Genomic DNA, 22,116 nt, shown 5'->3' with positions numbered 1-22,116 from the left:
TCATCTAGACCCCTTGCTCTTTGCTGGCTTTCAATTTAACATCATTTAATGGTCACCATTACTAGCCAGTAAAGTTTTGCTTTAAGAGGGGCAACCTGCCTTTAAGAAAAGCAGGCTAGCTGTACCTGATGGTACCTGTAAATTGCTCAGCTCCTGCCTGAGAGCAGATGTAGCCAGCGGAACAACAGGGAGGAGAAGGCAGCACCAGATTTACTTAGCCAAAGCTACATGTAATGCAAATGAGGTGGCTGCGCCAAATGTATGCTGTCCACTTTGATCTGGGCTGGCTCGGGCAGGGCATAAATTACAACCCCTGTACCCAAAAACCAGGAGACATGAATTTCTAACCCACGTTGAGCTACCCTGCTGCCCTAGTCGCTGCAGTGCACAATAATGGTATCTAAGCATGAAATACATGCAACAGTGTTACGGTCTAGTCCTTGCCTACTAAACATGACAGAAAATATTGATGCTAGCCCATTCAAACACAAGTAAAATGTCTAACATCATGTTGAGCTTTAATTACTGCCAAAGAATCTCTGATAATGAAAAATAACTTTTAGTAGTATTGAGACTCATACCTTCAAATTTAATTATTGTTGGAAATTTAAAAACACATCTTAATTTTACTTTTGCACTTGTATCTCTTAATCTCATTGTTTTTCCCGTTTCCTGAGGAATCGTGAACCACAGTCTGGATTTGGGAACGTTTTGAAATATATTTTCAAATGGCCTTACCCATGCTCACTCATGGACCCTTGCATTAGACATGTGCACTTACCCACTCTGTACCAACTTTCAAAGCAAACATACTCTTTTCCATCTTTGTAGACAAATCCGCCGCTGATCTAATCCCAATAGTGAGCATTGGAGATCAAGTCCATCATGAAACTGCCATTATTGTTATATGGCTCATTGGTTCTATGATGTGTACTGGGTGAGTGGGAATGGAGGCTTTAGAGGGGTCAAGGAAGCAGTATGGAGGGGGGTGAGGGCTAAAAATCAGCCTTTAATACAACTGAGAAACCCCCCCCCCCCCCCCCAGAGAATTGAGGCAATGGTTCTAACAAACCATTCTTAACACACTGTTCTCCCATTGCGCCGCCATGACTGTATTCAAACTACTTCTGGGGTTGGCGTCCTGACTCAATCTTGACTCTGCTATCCCAGAGCAAAAATATTGTGTTACTCTATTTTTGTGTGAGGGGACATATCTGTCAAGTTGGAAATTTCCCGACTTGAGCTTCCCGCCTCAAGTGGTGGAAAATTGCTTAATAATGTTGCTCGTTAATGGGTTTTCAATCTGATTGGCCATGGGGATAGACAGTTGTTTGTAGTGTTCACACAGGTCCCCCAGAGCTGACGCTGTGCCATTTAGACTCTCTAAGTCATAGTAGATTCCAGTACAAAATTCCACTGCCTGAGTCAATAGGTATCAAACGGCTAGTGCTACTCATTTGCAAATGGGAGCAAAATTTGGCCCATACTCTAAATTGACCAAACCTAGAGATTGACTAGCTCTGGATTATCAGCTATGTATTTACCACCTGTTAAACGCTCTATTTTACTTGCAGATGAAATAGCAGAGGAGCTGCCAATGAGTGATGAGTTCATTGAAGGTAAATCTTAACATGTAGCTCAAGTTTGTACATTTTCCATTAGTCCCCTATTAACTAGTGATCAATATGTTGAAGTGATGAAATTGTTAGATCGTAGGAATCTTTTGTGCTGTTAATGAGAAACAGGATTATACACTGTCTGATTAGTGTTGTACCATGTAGTACACAACATGTTATAGTAATAGATCTTGCATGGTATTCTGCACGGAGAAAGATGATTCCATCTCTTCCCTTTAATTCCACTTTTTGCTTCTTTTCCAGTCAAATTATTTTATTACCATTTCACTTTTGCTCTTCCCTGCTGTTATGTGCTCTCTTCTTTTCATTCCCTCACCACTGCATTACAGTTAACAATTTTTCTCATTGTTTCTGACTCGCAATCTCTAAATTTCACCACCTTTTCCTGTCTCCAATATCTGTGTAGCTTTCAAATATGTTCCTTTACTGATTTACCCAATGAACTGTGGCAATGGCACACTTAACTCTGCATACGTTAACTAAAATATCCAAGAGTCCGTTGAGTAGAAAGGTGAGGTTTAAACAGAGATCTCTTGGTGCTTGGGGTTGAGGTTGAAAATTGATGGGGAGTAGGCAGAAGGCAGCGGGGAAGGGGTTTGGACCTGTCGGATATTGTGATGCGCAGAAGCATTGTATCTGGATTGTAATTTGAGGCTATGGGTTCGTACTGTGTGAGGAAACTTTATTTTGGGAATAAAGGTGGGCTTGAAGCATTGAGGTGGGAGTATTTGGGGGATAAAGGAGCACTCTAGAAATCTGAGGAAGGAAGTTGGTAGTTGTGTGAGTAACATGTTTATCGAGTAAAATCGAGTGCTTTGGAAGATTAGAACTGGTGACATTTGGAATGGAAGGACATGGGGCTGGAAACATTAAAGGTGTGGGGCTCAAAGGAATTGAAGTATAGAAGGGCTAGAGTATAGGTTCTGAACCGGGACTTAGATCATGAATGGAGCATAGATGCCACACAATTTGCTGTATTCAGAACTCAAGGTTGAAGGGACTGTGAAATTGTTATGAGAGTGGACCAGATTTGCTGGAAGATGAGAATTGATTAATTGGAACATACATCTCTTAACAGGGGCAAGGTTTGGCAGCATAAGTTTTGTTTGAGCGAACTATTTTCCCCCACCTCTCCTAATGTGCTTAAGCAGCGTGATTTTCTTTGATGTTTGAATGCCCTCCATTCACCTTTCAACTGTTTGTTTTGACACTGATATCATGAACTCTGTGTTTCAATCATTCTAGAACCTTTTTTTGGACAACCCATTAGGCCTAAAACAATGATCCTTATTGTTTTTCTGTGTGTCTCTTCTCCTTTGCTATCACCCCAACCCCTTTCTCCCTCTCCCTCTCTCTGCTCTGATTCAAATTCACTCAAATTTTAATTGCCTTGTCTCATCCAGAAATAGTATGGCTAGAAGGACGGGCAGATTGGGAATGATTCCAGGCAGTCGGGATGGGTTGAATTGAATTGCAATTCAATTCAATGGGTCAGGCCACTCTGATTAGATTGTTGCAACTTTATCAGAAATAGTGGGTGAAGCCAAAATGAGGGGTGGGGAGAGCGTGCTGTGATTTGTATCAGCTGTAGGCAGTTGAGAAGAATTGAGGCATTTTTCAAAAAAAAAACAAAGTCCAATATCATTTTAAGCATTATTTTTCAACTGGGCGGAAATTTGAAGATGGAATTTAGTTGATTGCTTTCCATCACTTGCTAATTCAGGACTTCAAAACAACAAAGAAAAAGTACATGGTTTGATCATCCTAATCCCTGCTTTCTTCCTGTTTGTTACTGAATGAGTCAAACTGCTTTAGATTTGTTTGTTTACTTTTTTTATTGGCGACTCAAAAAGCTGTCTTTACTTTAGTCAGTTGTTGACTTTTCTCCAACTGACATCTAATTCCCTAAGACGCAACACTTTTGAAAGCGTTGGTAGGCAGCGTTCTAAATATATAAATAGATTAGCGACTGGCTATTTTAAGATTGAGCTTGGAGTCAAATTTTGTTTGATATTGCTCAGGTGAAGGGCCCTCTTGTGTTTTGCTACATTAAAGGCCCAATGTAATTGTAAGTTGTTGATGGGTAGGAGTGTGATGATCAGTTCAGCCTTTGTTGTAAACTGAAAATGTATAATGTTCACCCGACAAGGCATTTATACCTGGAACTATCTCCTATTGAGACTCTTGTGAAGATGAAAGAAAGATGGGGACGATTTGAGGAGAAAGCATTTTGAAAAATTATTTTTAAATTTACTTCTAGCAGAAATTAATGACCTAGAGCCTGAAGAAACAGTGGAAGAGTTTTATGGTGAGTCCTTGTTACTCTTGATGCCTCTTTACAGACAAATGTTATCTTTGTGGTAAACAATGTTAGACAGCTGTAAGTATACACAAGTTTTATGATTTTTTTTGGCAAATAAGTTAAATGCCACCTTGTGGTTACGTAAAAGAATTCAGTTTGGCCTTTGCTTTTTCAGTTATGGGTAACGGAGAAGAAAATATCGACTGAAAATACCAGTGTAAAGCTTGATGTTAACTGCTTTTAAATTGCTTTCTACTAGCTGAAGAAACAGAATATGTTCCGGGGGATGAAGACATACAAGGTTTGCTTACTTCCTTCAACAGTCAATTCATGGTTTACCATGAGAAGTCTAACTGTTACTGCATAGATTGCTAACTAGATCAGATTCCAGGGTCAGGGCTATCTGTCCTGGAATCCAGCATACTCAGCGGGTTTCTGTTTTACCAGTCATCAGTTTAAGTCTCCAGTGTGCCAACTCTGTCGGGAGGGAATGCAACAGAAACAAAATCTGTTTCATACACCAGTCTACCAAAGAAGACTAATAATTTGTTGGCTTTGATTTAGAAATATGTTGAAAGCAACCTGCCCTTAAAGGGAAAGGAAAAAGTGTTTTATGATGCAGTTTTATTGAATTAACTGATTCTCCGCTCCCCAGGCCGGGTGGGAGAATCGCGGGAGGGCCGCTCTGGCACCCCCCGCGATTCTCTCTCCTTCCCTCCCCCCCCCCCCCCCCCCCCCCCCCCAAATGGCGTGTCGCATTTTGCGACATGCTGCTCAGAGAATCGCGGGTCGCCGTTTTTCACGACGACCTGCGTTTCTCCAGCCCGAATGGGCCGCGCGGCCTGCCGTTTCCGACCTGTTCACGCTGGCGGCAACCACACCTGGTCGCTGCCGACGTGAACAACGCGCCAAAGGTGAGTTTGGGGCTTGTGGGGGGCGGAGAGGGGATTGAGCACCACGGCCGTGCTCGGGAGGGGACTGGCCCGTAATCGGTGCCCACTGATCGTCGGGTCGGCGTCTCCAAGAGACGCACTCTTTCCCCTCTGTCACCCCGCAAGATCAAGCCGCCACGTCTTGCGGGGCAGCGGAGGGGAAGACGGCAACCGCGTCATTAGGCGCCGCCGGCCGCGTCATTCTCAGCCCGGCGGCCAAGTTCCCCGCAATGCCGCTCCTAGCCCCCCGGGGGGGGGGGGGAGGGAGGAGAATAGGGGGCGAAGAGCGGCCTCCGACGCCGTCGTGAAACCCGGAGTGTTTCACGTCGGCGTCAGCCGTTGCGGAGAATTCCGCCCCTTGTCAATGATTTAAGTATGTGCATCTATTTTTGCGAATCTATGTGATGTTTAGTATTTTTCACTGTGCTGAGTTTTCTCCCTTGTTCAGCTTCTGAGATAAATTAAATTAGTTCACTGCCCTCTGAAGTGATTTCACCCCTGGTAGACCATTGAAAAATTCTGCCCTGTCATTTTATGAATTATACAAATTTATACATGCTGCTTTTGACTCAGTTGGGCTGTTTGTTTTTAGACATTTCACCTGTTCTTCAAAACACAGATGAAGATAGCCAATCAGGTTTGCATTGAGATTACCTTTCATAACTGGCTATCATGTATTTTCCTTTTATATTAAAACAAAATCTAACATGGTCTGCTGAAAGTGTAAGGGGTGAACATTACTAACAAAATGTTAATTTTATTACTTACAACAGCCTATGGATCTCAGAACTTGGATGTGGAATCTGAAATCCAAGGTTTGTCTGACTTGGCTGTCCTCGGCGCTATCATATCCTCTTGTAGTTTGCAGTTTTCTGTTTTTTTCTGCTTAGGAGTTGTGTGCTCTAAGTTATCCTGTAAAACTTTCCAAAAGGTATTTTGCTGAACCTGTATTCGGGTGCAATTCCATTTGTGCTGCCCATGCTTCGGTATCTGTCTCAAATGAACAGAAGTTAAGCCTGGTTAATTAGCAAGGTTAATTAGAGTGTATTCAAATTGATCTTGATCCTATTTTCATCTGGAGATGGCGACATTGGACTGGGGTGGGCACAGTAAGAAGTCTTACAATACCAGGTTAAAGTCCAATATGTTTGTTTGGAATCAGTAGCTTTCAGAGTGCAGCTCCTTCATCAGGTTCATCACTCGCATGTTGAAGGAGCTGCGCTCCGCAAGCTCGTGATTCCAAATAAACCTGTTGGACTTTAGCCTGGTGTTATAAGCCTTCATCTGACATCTTACATGCGCACTTTCCAGTGGGAGTCACTGGGTTGTCATCAGATGCGGGATCCCTGGATGTTTTTCTCCTCACTTACTTTCCCCACAGTCTGTCTTCCTCAAGCCCAGATCCATCAAGGCCACTGCACTGTCCCAGTTATGGGTTATGGCTAAAATCCACAATACCAAATAGTACCAGCAAGGCAACACTGAAGAAAAATAATTACCGTATATACTCGCGTATCATTCGATCTCGCGTATCATGCGACCCCTAAATTTTCGTCCCCAAAACATGATTTTATGGTATACCTCATGTATCATGCGAGTCACTTTTTTGGAAACTAAAACTTCCAAATGGTATCATTGTGTGTGGTTTCTGCAGAGTGGATTCTGCTGTGAAAGCTGTTCGCGATTCGAACAGCTTTCCAGCTGGCTTTACTAGCGTCGTTCAGCCACTTGCCGTTTCCATTCATAAAAAGTGGCTGAACGACGCTAGTAAAGCCAGCTGGAAAGCTGTTCGAATCGCGAACAGCTTTCACAGCAGAATCCACTCTTCCTATCAGAATACTACTGATTGTGACCACAGCATTCTGATGGGAAGATGTTCAGCCACTTGACGTTTCCATTCATGTTTTTATGAATGGAAACGGCAAGCGGCTGAACATCTTCCCATCAGAAAAAACAGCAAGTAAAACACCCGCAAATTTTATATCTCGCGTATCATGCGACCCCCCAAATTTAGGCTACAATTTAGGTGCTAAAAAGTCGCATGTTACGCGAGTATATACGTTATGCTATCTAATGCTGAAAATTTGACAAATTCTACAATGGCATATTTCTAGAATTGTTAAGTCAGTTGAAGTGATCAAAGCATGAATGCCTTTGTTTTATGTGTAGTTTGTGTAATGGTGGGTGGTGGTTTAAGATGGTTCCTTCTGTTCCTTATAACTTTGAAATAGCTTGTTTTCATCTGTGTTGCAGCTGCTTGCATTAAGAGATACAGCATGCCCTTTAAGCTTTTAGCACATTTCTTCAGCTTTGTACTTCTTCACAGGCATTAGAACATTATTATTCTTCCTATCTTACAGTGGCAGTACCTCTTCCAGAGGCAGTGGAAGAGCCTACCGAGGAAGGTTGGTATAATTTTAGGTTTAATTTTGTGCCTCTGTATTAATATTTTATGATTTCTGTGGTACATTCAAACAAATAAAATCATGGACAGGAAAATGCCCACTGGTCTGTCTAGCTCACCCCATACAGTTGTGGTGCCCTGTGCATCGTGGTGCATTCACTTCTAGGAGAGGCAAAAAAGCCAGATATGTTTTAAATTGTGGTTGATGTATTCATTGAAACAGTACCTCTACTGTTAAAGGTAGTATTTCATTAAATTTATATTCACCAAAGCAAAACGATGCTTGCAGTTAAACAGATAAACATTTTTGGCCAAGCATACATTTTTTCTGATTGGCCCATTCTCTAAATTTGACTGGCCCTGTTGTTACGATGAGAACTTTCCTTCACACAGCTCTTTTTCTGGACTGTACCAATTCAACAAATCTTGGTAAAATAGAGGACATCGTAGTAACTTGTAACAAAAGCAAAAAATGCTGGACAATCCCAGCAGGTCTGAGATGCACCTGTGGAGAGAACAAACCAATGTTTTGAGTCTGGATGAATCTTCTTAGAAGCTAGTACCTTGTAACTCCTTACAGTAAAACCGTTAAGCAAGTAACCTCCAGAATTGGAAATTTCCTCTTTTGAGTAATGTATCAATTCTCTTTTTTGGAACCACGGTAACTCCTTCCACAATATGCTTTGATAGTTCCAAGGACAATGAATTCTACAAAAAGAAATGAATTACTTACCAAAATCTAACCTCATTTTATGTCCAATAGTCTACCATCCTTTTTTTGGTACCCAGTTAAGGGCCAATTTAGAGTGTCCAATCTACCTACGCTGCATTTCTTTGGGCTTGTGGGAGTGAGACCCACGCAGATGAGGGAGAATGTGCAAACTCCACATGGACGGTGACCTAGGGCTGGGATCAAACTCAGGACCTCAGCTCTGTGAGGCAGCAGTGCTAACCACTGTGCCACCATGCCACCTGGTCTACCATCCTTAACCATCTGCAGTAACCTGTTAAAATGTTCTGAGGCCAATCCATTAATCAGTTTGCAAACCTTAACATTAGAGATGTGGCAGATAGCAAACGATACTAATTGACTGCAACACATTGAGTAGCAGTATAGGCACACAAGTTGCAGGTGAAATTCAAATTTTTTTTTACAGTACCCAGTTAATTTTTTCCAATTGAGGGACAATTTAGTGTTGCCAATCCACCTACCCTGCACATCTTTGGGTTGTGGGGGCGAACCCCCGCAAACACAGGGAGAATGTGCAAATCCACACGGAGAGTGACCCAGGGTCGGGATCGAACCAAGGACCTCGGCGTCATGAGGCAGCAGTGATAAAGCCAGAGGAAACAATATTCCTGCTTCCAACCTGTCCAGCCCGGTCAGCATTTTATATTTTATACGTTTCAATTAGATACTCACGGATTCTTCTAAATTCCAGTAGACGCAGCAGGCCCAGTCACCTAATTTCTACCCATATGACAATCTTGCCATCCCAGGAATCAGTCCGGTGAACCTCCGCTGGCACCCTCGACACGGCAAGTACACCCCCTCCCATATAAGGAAACCAAAACTGCACATAATACTTCAGGCATACAGCTAGAGCAAGGCATCCCACTCCTGCGCCCAAATCCCCCTGCAACAAAGGCTAACACACCACCAGCCTTCGCAACTGCCCATTGCACCCACATGCCCACCTCAGTGACTGTTGTACAGGGGCACCCAAGTTGCTTTGTACATCAACACTTCATAATCTATCACCATTTAAACAAAACTCTGTCCTCTATTTCTCTGTCTGAAGTGGACAACCTCACATGCATTCACGCTATATTTGATTTCAAAAGGAAATTGGCTGGGCACTTGACGGAAGTATACTTGCAAAGCTACAGGGATAACGCAAGGGAATGGAATTGACTGGTTACTCTATGGAGAGCTGGCATGGACTTGATGGGCTGAATGGCCTGTGCTGTTGTGGCTCAGTCACTCATTTCCTCTCAAACTGCATTTCTCAAAGTAAATAGCCACAATTTTATAACTATAAATTATGTTGAGGGTGGTTATCATCCTGATTGCCTTTCTCAGATTCTCAATATCCTTGCGTACAAAGATTAGAACTGGACACATTGTTGGTAAATTCTCCGCCGGCGAAGAACACGTGGCTGGAGAGGCAGAGAATTCACTTCAATATTTCAAGCTTGGGTGTAGTCAGTCTAGCTAATAATTAACTCCCAAATCTCGTTAATAATTGGTAATGTCTGCATTAGTTAGTAAATGGTAAATGCATACCTGGATTTTGCTGATTTCAAATGTATGATACTGAATTGTCCCCATTAAATGACCGCTCATACACATAAACGTGTCTAAACTTATCTAAGTCAAACTACGGCCCATACATTTTGTTAGTTATGTTTCAGTGCGTTTTCCCATATTTTCATGTCAGAAGCAAATTATTTCAATTTGTGCCCTGCTCCAAATTGTATATTAAAATGAAAGAAAGATTGTATTTATATGGCGCCTTTCACCACCACCACAGGAAATCCCAAAGCGCTTTACAGCCAACGTGACATTGTCAAAGAGCTGTGACTCTCCAGTCAAGGTGACGCCTATCAGACTGAATCCAAATTTGCAACTCCCATTCACAGAACTGTAGAATGGTTACAGCACAGAAAGAGGCCGTTCAACATGTAACCTTCTTTAACAAGACACAAGAATGTGGTGCGCTTTTGGATTGCAGGTGGCATAGTTAATGGGAGGGGCCAGGTTTGTCAGTTGCTTCTGGAACACCAAGCTGGACAGACGAGGTTTACTTTGGTTCTAACAAAATATCTCTCTCCCAAAAACGGTCTTGAGGTAAGTAAGTAAAACCTGGTTGTTTACCTTATTCATGAGTGTTATTCAAAACATATGGATTTGTTTAATTGGAATGTAGAGGCAGGTTTCAGGAAACAAGTTTGGGTGTTGTAATTATTAACTGTAAATCTATTTCTTTGTTGTTAATGCGCTTAATTCTATATTTGAATTAAAGTTTGTTTTACCATAAAGGTTGTTTTGGTGCAGTGGCGTTTCCACAGCATTACCAAATGCAAATTATGGGTTCTAGTCCGGGATCTTAAACCAGGGAGCCATGGTTTTGTCCTGCTTTTCCCCCTTCACGTGCATATACCGTGACTTTGCCCAAGCTATCTCATTTAAAGGGAGCCCATTGTTCCATTAATAGTTTTGCCTCTTGATCTGTGATTCCGATTTACCTGAGCTGGATTCATTCTAGCTCCTGAAACTGATTCTCCCCAATGTATTATTTTTTACTCCTTGATTTCTTTCCCCCCCCGCCCCCGCCATCCATCCTTTGGAAGTATCACTATCCCTATCTATTGGCACAGTGGTTAGCACTGCTGCCTCACAGCGCCAGGGACCCGGGTTAGATTTGCCTTTCAGTGACTGACTGTGTGGAGTTTACACGTTCCGGGGATGTGCTGGTTTGGTTACGGGGATGGGCGGGGGCCACGAAGGAGCAGACCTGGCTAGGGTGCTCTTAAAAGTTCATAAGATATAGGAGCAGAATTAGGCCATTCGGGCCATTGAGTCTGCTCCACCATGCTATTGTGGCTGATGTTCCTCATCTACCTACAATGTTACAGACCAAGAGCTGGATTGCGAAATTAGCCTCTGTCGAAGTTTCAGTGCAGACTCGGGCTGAAGTCAGTGCAAACTGGATGGGCCAAATGGCCTCCTTCACTGTAGGGATTCTATTGTAAGTTTCCTCATAACTACTGTAAAAAATTTTGCACCTTTGCAAATTTATTCCTCTTTCCCCACTGGTGCTCCAGACAATACACCCTGTAGTATAGTGGTGCCTCTATTGTTTCTGAACTTTGACTAGATATTTATTATGATTTCCAAAAGCCACCTCTGGGATTTCTGAACAACAACTGAAATCTGTCCGTGATCATAAATCACATTTCATTTCATATTTTCCAGCAGCATCTCAACACCTGATGTCAAACTCATGGCCTTTTTTAAATAATTGGACCATGTGAACTTTTGTCCGATCAGTGGGACCCAAGTGCTCCACTGAATATGATTCAGTAGGTCACGGCTAGCCTTTTCCATTCCTTGTTACTCCACAGTGCTAAAATGATCTTATTGTGCAGCTCTCTGCATTGTGCATTACTCCAGTTGCCGCCTCTAAACTATTTATTTAGCTCACCAGTACATCTACAACACACTTGATATACTCTGAGGCCAAATATGGTCCTTAATTGCATTCTGCCTTCTAATGTAACTGAATAAGCCTGGCCATACTACCGCATATGTCTGCTATCCTTTCATCTCATACCTTTACGGTACCCGTATTGGGTTTAAATTACCCGCTGTTGTTATTTGTCCCCACTGTTCTGACAATTAAAGTTTTCATACTAATAACTTTAAAATGAATTGCTCCACATAATCCCAATTTCATCATTTAGTTTGTTTTATTTGAACCTTTTCTACCCCAGGGATATGTAAGGTCCCTTTGTTCACCAGTGAACTTTTGAAAGCGCTCTCCAGTTTCGCAGTTTTCTCAGCCAGTGGCAAATTTAAAATTTCCCAGTGTCACCTTCAGCATCCGGTTGCCAACAACTCTACGGATTTGATGTGATTTTTTTTCCACCAGCGACAGAAATTTTAGGTGCACTGAACGCAGTCTCTTCAAACTATTCCCTAACTCTCCTTTTCTACCATTCTGCAAAGTAACACTTTTTAACTAAGGGGCGTTCTTCAAACATCTGACGAAATTCTAAAATTTAATTAGTTGAATATTGAGCATGTAATTTCTTTCACAAACGGCTTGGTTAGGGTTAGGATCATTTTCACATGGATGCCAGACATGAGCTTAGTGGTGAATGATATGAGATACAGCATCCAGTGACCAAAATCAATGTGGGTTAGTCCCCTCAGCACCACTCTATAGGAGCCCGGCTATTGATTGAAAGGGCCTCGTCAGTTGTTTACATTGGGCAAGAATTCTCATGAGAATATGAATCTCCTAACTAGAGTACGTAGTGACTTGAATCCCTTACATTAGTAACAGAAAAGGGAAAGATGGGAATGGAAGGAATGGCAGTAATAAATGGGGGAGGGAAGTGAAAGTAGAAGACGGGAAAGGGACAGAAGTTCAATATTCCTGAAGTAAAGGAGTTTTCTTCCGGACACCCTGACAAACGTAGTTCACATTTTGTGCCTTCAACACTTGTATTTGTTCCTTATTTTTTTAGTTTTTCTCAAATTGAAGTAAGTGAATATTGAGTATTCCTACAGCTTCAGTTACATAATCAATACAACTGCTTGTAATATGCCAGAGACCAATTATCAGGGCTCTCTCTTGGGCAGTCCCTCAGGGTTGAGGATGACTTGCTTCCACTCTGTGGGGGTGATTTCTACAGTGGCTGAGAAGTTTGATCCTGGATCTGCAGACTCTGCCACAGGTTTGGCAGGTGATGTTTGATGAGGTGGGTGGGTGGGCTGCCCTGGATTCCTCTGTTTACGCTTGGCCTCCACAAGCTCCACCCTAATATGCTCAAAGTGATTGGTGCCTTCACAGATGCTTTTTCTCCAGCTTGTGTGTTCTAAGGCAAGTAATTCACACATGTCAGAGTGGGTGTTGCATTTATTTAGCAAGGTTTTCAGAGTGTCCTTATAGCGTTTCCCCTCCTCTCCAAGTGATCGCTTGCCCTGTGGAGCTATGAATGGGGCACCTGTTTCGGGAGTCTTGTGTCGCTGATTTGAGTGTGACCAGTGTCTCTGATATTGGCCTGGGAGAGAATGCTCACATTGGTACACCTATCCTGCCAGTGGATTTGCAAGGTTTTGCGGAGGCACAGTTGGTGTTATCTCTCCAAGGATTTGAGCTGTCTTCTGTATATCTTTTTTTTTTAAATTTAAAGTATCCAATTCTTTTTTTCCAATTGAGCATGGCCAATTCACCTACCCTGCACATCTTTTTGTGTTGTGGGGTGAGACCCATGCAGACATGGAGAGAATGTGCAAAGTCCACTTGGACAGTTACACGGTGCCAGGATCGAACCTGGGTCCACGGCGCCATAGGCTTCAGTGCTAATCACTGCGCCGCCATGCTGTCCCTGTGTCTTCTGTACATTGTGGATGTTTCTGATGGATACAGGAGGGCTGGGACCATGAGCTTGATGCTGTGTTTGAGATCTTGGTCTTTGAATACTCTATTCCTCAGATGTCTGAAGACTGCAGTGGCGCATTGGAGTCGGTGGGCCCGATTCTCTGAAATGGAGACAGAGTATTCGCGTCGTCGTGAACGCCGTCGCGTTTCACAACGGGGCGAAACGAGCGCGCGACTACCGATTCTGGCCCCCTGTCAACACTGGAGCGGTTAACGCCGCTCCAGCCCCCCTTCCCGCCGCCAAATGGGTGCCGCGCATGCGCAGTCAGGCTGTGCCAACCTGCGCATGCGTGGGGGTCTTCTTCAGTGCGCCAGCCCCGATGCAACATGGCGTGGGGGTTCAGGGGCCGGCTGCGCAACAAAGTAGGCCGGGGTGGGGGGCCGTTGATCGGTGGGCCCTGATCGCGGGCCAGACCCCATCGGAGACCCCCCCCCCCCCCAAAACCCTTCGTGCAGAGTTCCCGCTGGCAGTGACCCGGTGTGGACGGCGCCGACGGGACTCTGCTTTTTCCACGCGGACGTTCGGCCCATCCGGGCCAGAGAGTCGGCGGCCCTGCCGTGTGCAGCGGCCCGCGACTGGCGCCGCATCAAACCCGCTGACGCAAATGGCGCCGGTTCTCTGCACCTCGGAGAATCGCGCGCCAGTGTCGGGGCAGTGTGGCGCGATTGCACCGATTCTCCGGCCCAGCGAGGTATGGGAAATGATTCATGTTGTCCACGGGCTCATCCTGGATCTTGATGCATTGGGTGGGTGATGGGGTGAAAGTGGATGGGGGAGGTTTAGTGTGGCCGCAGCGGCCTGGTAGAAAGATCCTTTATTTTCCAGATGTTTAGTCTGAGGCCCATTCTCTCATACGCCTCGGTAAATGCATCAACGATGACTTGTAGCTCAGCCTCTGAATGTGCGCGCACACAGACATCGTCTGCGTACTGCAGTTTGATGACATAAGTTGGGTTGGTCTTTGTTCTGGACTGGAGGCATCGAAAGTTGAACAGTTTCCCACTTGTCCGGTAGAGTTTCGGGGTGACTGGCTGTAATATTGCTGCAAGGAAGATGGCGAAGAATGTTGTTGAGGTGAAGCAGCTCTGTTTCAACCTAGTTTGCACACTTATTGGGTCTGTGGTAGTTCCGTTGGTGAGGATCATGACTTGCATGTCATTGCGGAGAATGGTGACGAATTTCTGTGGGCAGCTGCATTTGAGGAGGATGCTCTACAGTCCCTTGCGGTTGACAGAGTCGGAGACGGTTGTGAGATCGAAGAAGGTCATGTACAGAGTTGACGTTGCTCCCTGTACTTCTCCTGGATTTGTCACGTGCTGAAGATCATGTCCATTGAGCCTCTTGATGGGCAGAAGCCGCACTGAGACTCCACGAGGAGCTCTTCAGCCACTGTTGAGGAGTATTCTCGTGATGATCTTTCCCGTGGTGGAGTAGGGAAATCCTTCTGTTATTTCCGCAGTCGGACCTGTCTCCTTTCTTGAAGATGATCACATTTAAGGCACCTCTGAGATCACCCAGCATGCTTTTTTCCTTCCAGACAAGAGTGATGAGGGTGTGAATTCTTGTCAAGAGTGCATCTCCGCCACATTTTAGTATTTCTGCAGCAGAGGCCTTGTTGTTCTTCAGCTGTCAGATGGCTTTTTCGACCTTGCAGTGAGCTGGGGTTGTGCTGCGATGGTGGTAGTTAGCATTTTGCGGGATGATGTCAAGGACTCTTGCATCAAAGGCTGTGTCTTGGTTGAGGAGGTCCTCAAAGTGCTCTCTTCAGTGGGCATTGAATGCCTCTGTCGTTGAGCCCCTCTTGTCGTTGGGTGTCTCTCTGTTTTTCGCTTTCGGTGTGGTGGGCCCCTGGGTCCTCAGACCATCGATGGTTTTGATAGTGCTGAAGAAGCTAAGCACATCATGGTTGGCAGCGAGTTGTTGAGTCTCCTGTGTTTTTTTTCCACCCATCATCTGTTGGTTGTAATTGAGTTTAAATTTAAATATAAGTTTTGTTTCAGTGCTGAAGAGCAAGAGAGACAAAGTCTGTCAGAAATATTTGGGAAAGATTTGCAAGGAAAGCACATCTTCATGGAAGCAGATTGGAAACTTTGGTGCTTTAGGTTACAACCTAGATGCATTGCATATTATAAATATTGTTCTTGTCTTTATTAATCTTTTCCCCTCTCCGTTCCCAACTGTCCACAATGGGAATTAACCACATGAATCATTTATTCAAGAGCATACTTCTCTACAATTTGTCAGAATGAGAAGGAAGCTGCATATTGCTATGGCAGTTCCATGTTCTTTGCTGTTCGGTACTGAGTACAGTTAGGGCAAAAAACAAACAAGTCAGAGGGACATAATTCTGCTACGGAAGAGCCACATGTATCTTGATGGTATTGCTCTCTTCAGTATAATTCTGCATCTAAATACCAAGGACTTCCCATAACTTTCAACAGAGTAACTTTTCCAAGTCTCACCCCAGCTATCCTTGTGACCTTTCTTGATGCAATTAGAAATTGACATTAACTTAGGATAGTTTTTTGGTGTGGACTGACTTCCCACAGGACTCGAGTTGGGAGAGTATAACGTCCTTTGTAGCAATCTGAAAGTGCAGACTAAATTTTGTTTGGAATGGTGTCAAGCCTGGATCTGAGGTGAAAGTTGCAGCTGTTTGACCAAATTTGTTTGCGTAAATTGATTTGTGTTGAGATATCAAATTTAATATAGTGTGGGTGTTAATTGCTATCATACCTCGGTGATTTTAGAAACTTTTTTATTGGTCTCTGGCAAATATTGGCATGTTTCCAGGAAATCCCAAAAGACGTAGCTATTCAAATAAAGTGTTAATGCAGAAATATTTTATTATTTGGCGTCTATTTTTATATTTATGTGTATTGGCAGCAGAAATGTGTAATGGTTAATCACAATTACACAAATCTGACACCAAAAACTTTCCCAAGTGATGGAAGAGGTCATCAACTATCAAAAGTGACACTTGCTTAGCAATAACCTCCTCACTAACCTCACTTTGGTTTCCTCCAGGGTCATTCACCTCCTGACCTCGTTACAGAATTCAAACAAAGACAAAAGAGCTGAACTCCAGAGGCAAAAATGAATGTCTTTGACTTCAAGGCAGCATTTGACAGAGTGTGGCATGAGGTACCCCTCGCAAAACTGAGGTCAATGGGAATTGCGAAGTGGAACATTTCCACTGGTTGGAGTCATACCTGGCACAAAGGGAGATGGTTGCTCTTGTTGGAGGCCAATCATCTCACATCCAGGACGTCAGTGCAGGAATTTCGCAGGGTAGTGTTCCAGGCCCAACCATCTTCAGCTGCTTCATCAATGACCTTCCTTTCATCATAAAGTCAGAAGTAGGGATGTTTGATAATGACTGCACAATGTTCAGCACCATTCCATGGAATTCCTACAGTACAGAAGGAGGCCATTCAGCCCACCGGGTTGAAACATCACCCCACCCAGGCCCACTCCACAACCCTTATCCCCATAACCCCATCTAACCTGCATGTCCTTTGAACGCTGAGGGGCAGTTTAGCATTTTGGACTGTGGAAGGAAACCAGAGCACCCGGAGGAAGCCTATGCAGACACGAGGTGGTTTTGGGGGGGGGGGGGGGTGCAAACTCTACACACAGTTACCGAAAGCTGTAATTGAACACGGGTCACTGGCGTTATGAGACATAACTCAGATACACAACTCAGATTCAAGACTCTGACACTGAAGCGGTCCATGTACAAATGCAGCGAGACGTGGACAATGTCCAGGCTTGGGCTGACAAGTAGCAAGTAACATTCACACCACTCAAATGTCATGCAATGACCAAGTTCAACAAGAGTCAGTCTAACCATAGCCCATTGACATTCAATAGCATTACAATCGCTGAATTCCCCACAGTCAAAATACTGGCAGGTTACCTCATCTAGAAGGTACAGGGCAGGAGTGTGATGGAATACCCTCCACTTGCCTGGATGGGTGCAGCTACAGAACACCAAGAAGCTTGACACCATCTGGACGAAAAAGCTGATTGGCAATTCTTCCACAAACATTCACGCCTTCCACACATTGCACAGTGGCAACCATGTGTACCATCCAGGGCCGGCTCAAGGCACTGGCAACTCGGGCAGTCGCCCGGGGCGCCATGTGCTGGGGGGCGCCAGAGACTCTGGTCCCGCGCATGCGCAGTTGGGCCGGTACCAACCAGCGCATGCGCGGTGGCCGCCCTCCCCCAAGGCGCCCCCCCCCCCCCCCCCCCCGGTCTGCCCCCCCCGCTCGGTCCGCTCCCCCCCCCCCCCCCCTCGGCTCGGCCCCCCCGGCCCCGCTCCGCCCTCCCCCGCTCGGTCCCGCTCCCCCCCTCGGTCCTCCCCGCCCGCCCCCCTCCCCCCCCCTCGGGTCCGCCCCCCCCCCCCCCACCTCGGCTCGGGCCCCCCCCCCCCCAAGGGCGCCGAAGTTCAGCTTGCCCGGGGCGCCAGCAACCCTAGGGCCGGCGCTGGTACCATCTACAAAATGCACTGCACGAATTAACCTAGGCTCCTTCAGCAGCACCTTCCAAACCGACGACCACTACCATTTAGAAGGACAAGAGCAGCAAATACCTGGGAACCCCACTACCCGACTTGGAAATATATTGCCGTTTCTTCACTGTCACTGGGTAAAAATCCTGGAGCTCTCTTCATAACAGCGCTGTGGGTGTGCCTACACCACATGGACTGCTGCCATTGAAGAAGGCAGCTCAACCCCACCTTCCTGAGGTCAATTAAAAGTGGGCAATAAATGTTGACCTCGCCAGAAATGACCACATCCCGATGAGTTAATTATATAAAAAAAACTAGGAGATCTTCGCACTGGGGCATCAGTTTGAAAATCCATATCCTACCGCAGGTACATGTACTTATTCAAAATGGTGGTTTGGTTAATGCTAAGATAGTTATGTGTTCCTGGGAGATTCTGATTGCACTGTTCTCTCGCTAATTTACAGAAGTAATTGCATAAACATTAAATACAGACATGTGTGTTACAATCACTACATTCTTGTGTGACCACTTAGCCTCTGTTTCAAGCAGTGTGGTCTAGGATCAAGAGCAATGAAGCGAGTAAAAGGTTGACAGTCTATGGTTACAATAAAATTCAAACCATAGTCCATGTCTTGCTCGACTGCTTTTGCTTAACAAACACACATCATTGTGTGATTGTTTCTTAGAAAATGGAGTTCAAATCACTTTGCATATGCGGAAAATCTTGTGCTTATTCTTGGATCATAAGGCCAAGTTTAGTTTAAAATAAAAAAAATTACGTGATCGGTTTTCCTTCAGGAGAGGAAACTGATTTCTTCAGTTAAAATGATGCAAGATGAAGCTATTTGAAATCTAGACGCCAAAACTTTTTTTTTGGTTCACAAACATTTTTCAAACTCCAGTCAATATATTTAGTAATCTCAACTCTTCATTTCCTCACAGAAGATAATACACAGAAGGTTACCGAAGAGCACCCAGCAGAAGAAGGTGATTGTTTTTTATTTCAAACTTTAAAAAAAAACTATTTTTAATGTCAGACCTGCTGAGATTTGCCAGCATTTTCTCTCTGGTTTCAGATTCCAGCATCCACAGTAATTTGCATTCTTCTAATGATTTTTAATGTGTGGCATCTGTGGAAAATTATTTCATTTTACTTCATTGTAGCACAAGGCTGTTTAATTGTACCTACATATTGTTATGTATAATGTTTTGTTTGCCTGACAGCATTCTGTTTGCATTTTATTTTTGAAACCAGTGTTTAAAAAATTAACTACCCAAAGAGAAAAATTGAAACGTAATTAAGAAAATCTGGTGTAGGGAATTAAGTTCCGTTTTATATTTGCATCTAAGCTGTTCATAACTTTGCTTAGTTATGTATATTGGGGGAGCTGATTTTTCCTGAGAATTGGCACAAAGACCTATTCCAACCATCTAAGAATATCTGGCTGATCAAGATTATCTGATTGTTGATGATAGAGTGCTGTTGATTGTAGCTAGTAGGGAGTTTTGCATAGCATTTAACTCAAAGAGCCACCTTTCCTTCTAACTGGGGAAGAGAATAGGCAAAGATTCCAGAAGCCAGCCAAATGATGTTTGTATCATTTTGTGCTAGGATAGTTCAGAATAACTGAGCAGTGCCTTAGATTATTTTTATTTTCAACTATTGAGAGAATTATAAGGGGGAAAAAATATCCCATGATCATTTCAATTTAAACATCTTGCTTATTCTGAGTTAAGAAATTTGCGAGTTTCCAGTTTTCTAGCCAATTGTACAAATATATGGCTAAGGATTGTAGTGCTGTCTCCCATATGTGCTCAAATTATTTTTCTTTGTATTGAAATGGGTAAATATCCAACTTAATCCAGGTGTATGTTATATAAAAGAGGAAACAATATATAAAATATAGACGATCCTAGGTGCAGATCTGCATCTTAACACTCTGTGGCGCAATGCAACTGAGGTATCAGTTTAGTGTCATGTACCATTCAGGGCTTTTCCACTTCTGTTTAAAGTTTGATTTGAATTAATTTAAATGTCAATATGCAGACAGGGCACTCACAGCCCAGGATTTAAATTGTAGAGCCTCGTTAAAATGAGTGAATGCTTTCTTTGTTTTTTTCTCACTACAGAATATGTGAATGATGCAGAAGCGAATGAACCCTCAGAGCCTGACCATCTGGAAGTAACAGGTTAGTCAAGAACCTAATTACTACAATTTCATTTATTCTGTTGATTTTTTTTCTCTCTCTCTTGCTTTAAAACCACTTTTATGTTGGGATTATTTTGGTTCAGAGTCCAGGTGTCAGGAGCCAGCTTTGACATTTGTTCTGTTAAATTTGGTTTCCTACATTGTGTCTCCAGGTCCCCACTGGCTTTTGGAAAACAAATCAAAAAATTAATAAAAAATGTGCTCCTGCTCTTTGTTTCAGATGAGCCAAAAGAAGAAGCGGACGTAGCTGAACCAGGTAAAAAAAAATATCTATTGGAAAACCATTGAGAAGTGGTCATGCAAAGTTTTTATTTCATAAACTCAATAGTGTTTTGTTACTGAGATTGCAAACTGTAGTTGGGTAAATCTAGCCCTTTTTCTCAAGATAATGCCTGATATTTTGTTAGGGATTGTTTTCTCTGATTAATATCTTTTATTCCACCTTCAATGCTGATACTGTACACTGACATGAGTAGAGGAGATCCACATGTCTACCTGGCACTAATTTTCAGTTCTTGTGGAGACTACGTAGAGAGAGGAACCAAAATTTATGATGGCATTTGTCTAATCCAGGAAAGGGCTGACATATATCCTGAAGTCAGCTTTTGTACTTTAAAAAAAAAAAAAAAAACATTTTTAAAGTAATCATTTATTTTTTTCCAATTAAGGGGCAATTTAGCGTGGCCAATCCACCTAACCTGCACATCTTTGGGTTGTGGGGGTGAAACACACAGTGCCCCAGGGCCGGGATTCAACCTAGATCCTCAGTGCCATAGACAGCAGTGCTAACCACTGCACCACGGTGCTGCCCCAGCTTTTGTACTTCTAACGCCCTTTCTGCACTGTCATGATGAGATTAATTGTGAAATTTCCATTTTCTAAACTACTCTGTCCTGTGTGATGACAACTGTTCTGCTTGGTGTTTGATTTTTTTTTTACCCTACCCCATAAGTTTGTAATTTATGATTCTTTCGGAATGTGGGCTAATTCAAGACTCTCCTTGAGCAGGCTTGGGTTTTATCAGAGTGACCAGTTTTATTTTTACTATTGCAGAAGCGGAGGTTGGAGTCGTTGATTTAGAAGAGGAAACCTCTAATGGTATGCCTAAACATTGTTAGCTACATAAATGCCGATTTAAGAATGTTTTATCAGTTGGGAAAGTGATTGAGTATGTTATGTATCAGTGCAATAAGTTAAGGATTACCAGGAAGTAGAACTAATTGGTGGCAAAGCAAGTTAAGAAAGTGGTTATAAAGCAAATGGGATCCTGGGCTTTAAAAGTAGAGGTGTAAAGTTCAAAAGTGATTAAATACAAATCACTGGTTCAGCCTCGAGTATTATATCTATATGCACCACACTTTACAAAGGCATTAGAAAGGATGGGTGACATGGTAGCACAGTGGTTAGCACTGTGGCTTCACAGCTCCAGGGTTTCAGGTTAGATTTCCGGCTTGGGTCACTGTGTGGAGTCTGCATGTTCTCTTCGTGTTGGGGTTACTGGGTTACAGGGATAGGATGGATATGTGGGCTTAAGTAGGGTGCTCTTTTCAAGGGCTGGTGCAGACTCGATGGGCCGAATGGCCTCCTTCTGCATTGTAAATTCAATGATCCAAACGATTCACCAGAATGAAGCTCCTCGTCCCTGGATAGAGTGGTTAGGGTGTGGAATGAACCATCTAACGGGTAATGGAGGCAGATTCAATTCAGAAATTCAAGAGGGAACAATTGTCTGAAGATAAATTTGTAGGGCAACAAGGAAAAGGCAGTAGAGTGGGGCTAGGTGAGTGACTCCAGTAGAGAATTGGCACCGATCAGAATGGCCGAATGACTGCCTTCTATGTTGACATCAACTATGATTATATATTTTTGCAGTGACACAGTTGAAATGGGGAACGCAGCAGTTTCATAGAATTTACAGTGCAGAAGGAGACCATTCGGCCC

At 43.6% G+C, this 22,116-nt stretch overlaps 1 protein-coding gene across 13 annotated transcripts in view; it reads left to right on the top strand.

Annotated features, from left to right (window-relative positions):
* The window catches only part of unm_hu7910 (un-named hu7910), a 265,791-nt gene that overhangs the window by 121,127 nt on the left and 122,548 nt on the right, over nt 1-22,116 (top strand). For 8 of the 13 annotated variants that reach the window (XM_038809466.1, XM_038809465.1, XM_038809464.1 and 5 more), the window contains 10 exons: nt 1,575-1,619; nt 3,898-3,945; nt 4,199-4,240; nt 5,464-5,508; nt 5,645-5,686; nt 7,232-7,276; nt 18,908-18,952; nt 20,096-20,155; nt 20,396-20,431; nt 21,229-21,273. In XM_038809466.1, the coding sequence (XP_038665394.1) occupies nt 1,575-1,619; nt 3,898-3,945; nt 4,199-4,240; nt 5,464-5,508; nt 5,645-5,686; nt 7,232-7,276; nt 18,908-18,952; nt 20,096-20,155; nt 20,396-20,431; nt 21,229-21,273 (453 nt within the window). The remainder of the gene's footprint in view (nt 1-1,574; nt 1,620-3,897; nt 3,946-4,198; nt 4,241-5,463; nt 5,509-5,644; nt 5,687-7,231; nt 7,277-18,907; nt 18,953-20,095; nt 20,156-20,395; nt 20,432-21,228; nt 21,274-22,116) is intronic. The other 5 variants (XM_038809455.1, XM_038809454.1, XM_038809461.1 and 2 more) reach the window with 5 other exon arrangements.

The sequence above is a fragment of the Scyliorhinus canicula genome, chromosome 10 (genome assembly GCF_902713615.1).
Source record: "Scyliorhinus canicula chromosome 10, sScyCan1.1, whole genome shotgun sequence".
Lineage (NCBI taxonomy): Eukaryota > Metazoa > Chordata > Chondrichthyes > Carcharhiniformes > Scyliorhinidae > Scyliorhinus > Scyliorhinus canicula.
Note: the sequence above shows the minus strand (reverse complement) of the source record. Positions and strands in the feature narration are given on the sequence as shown.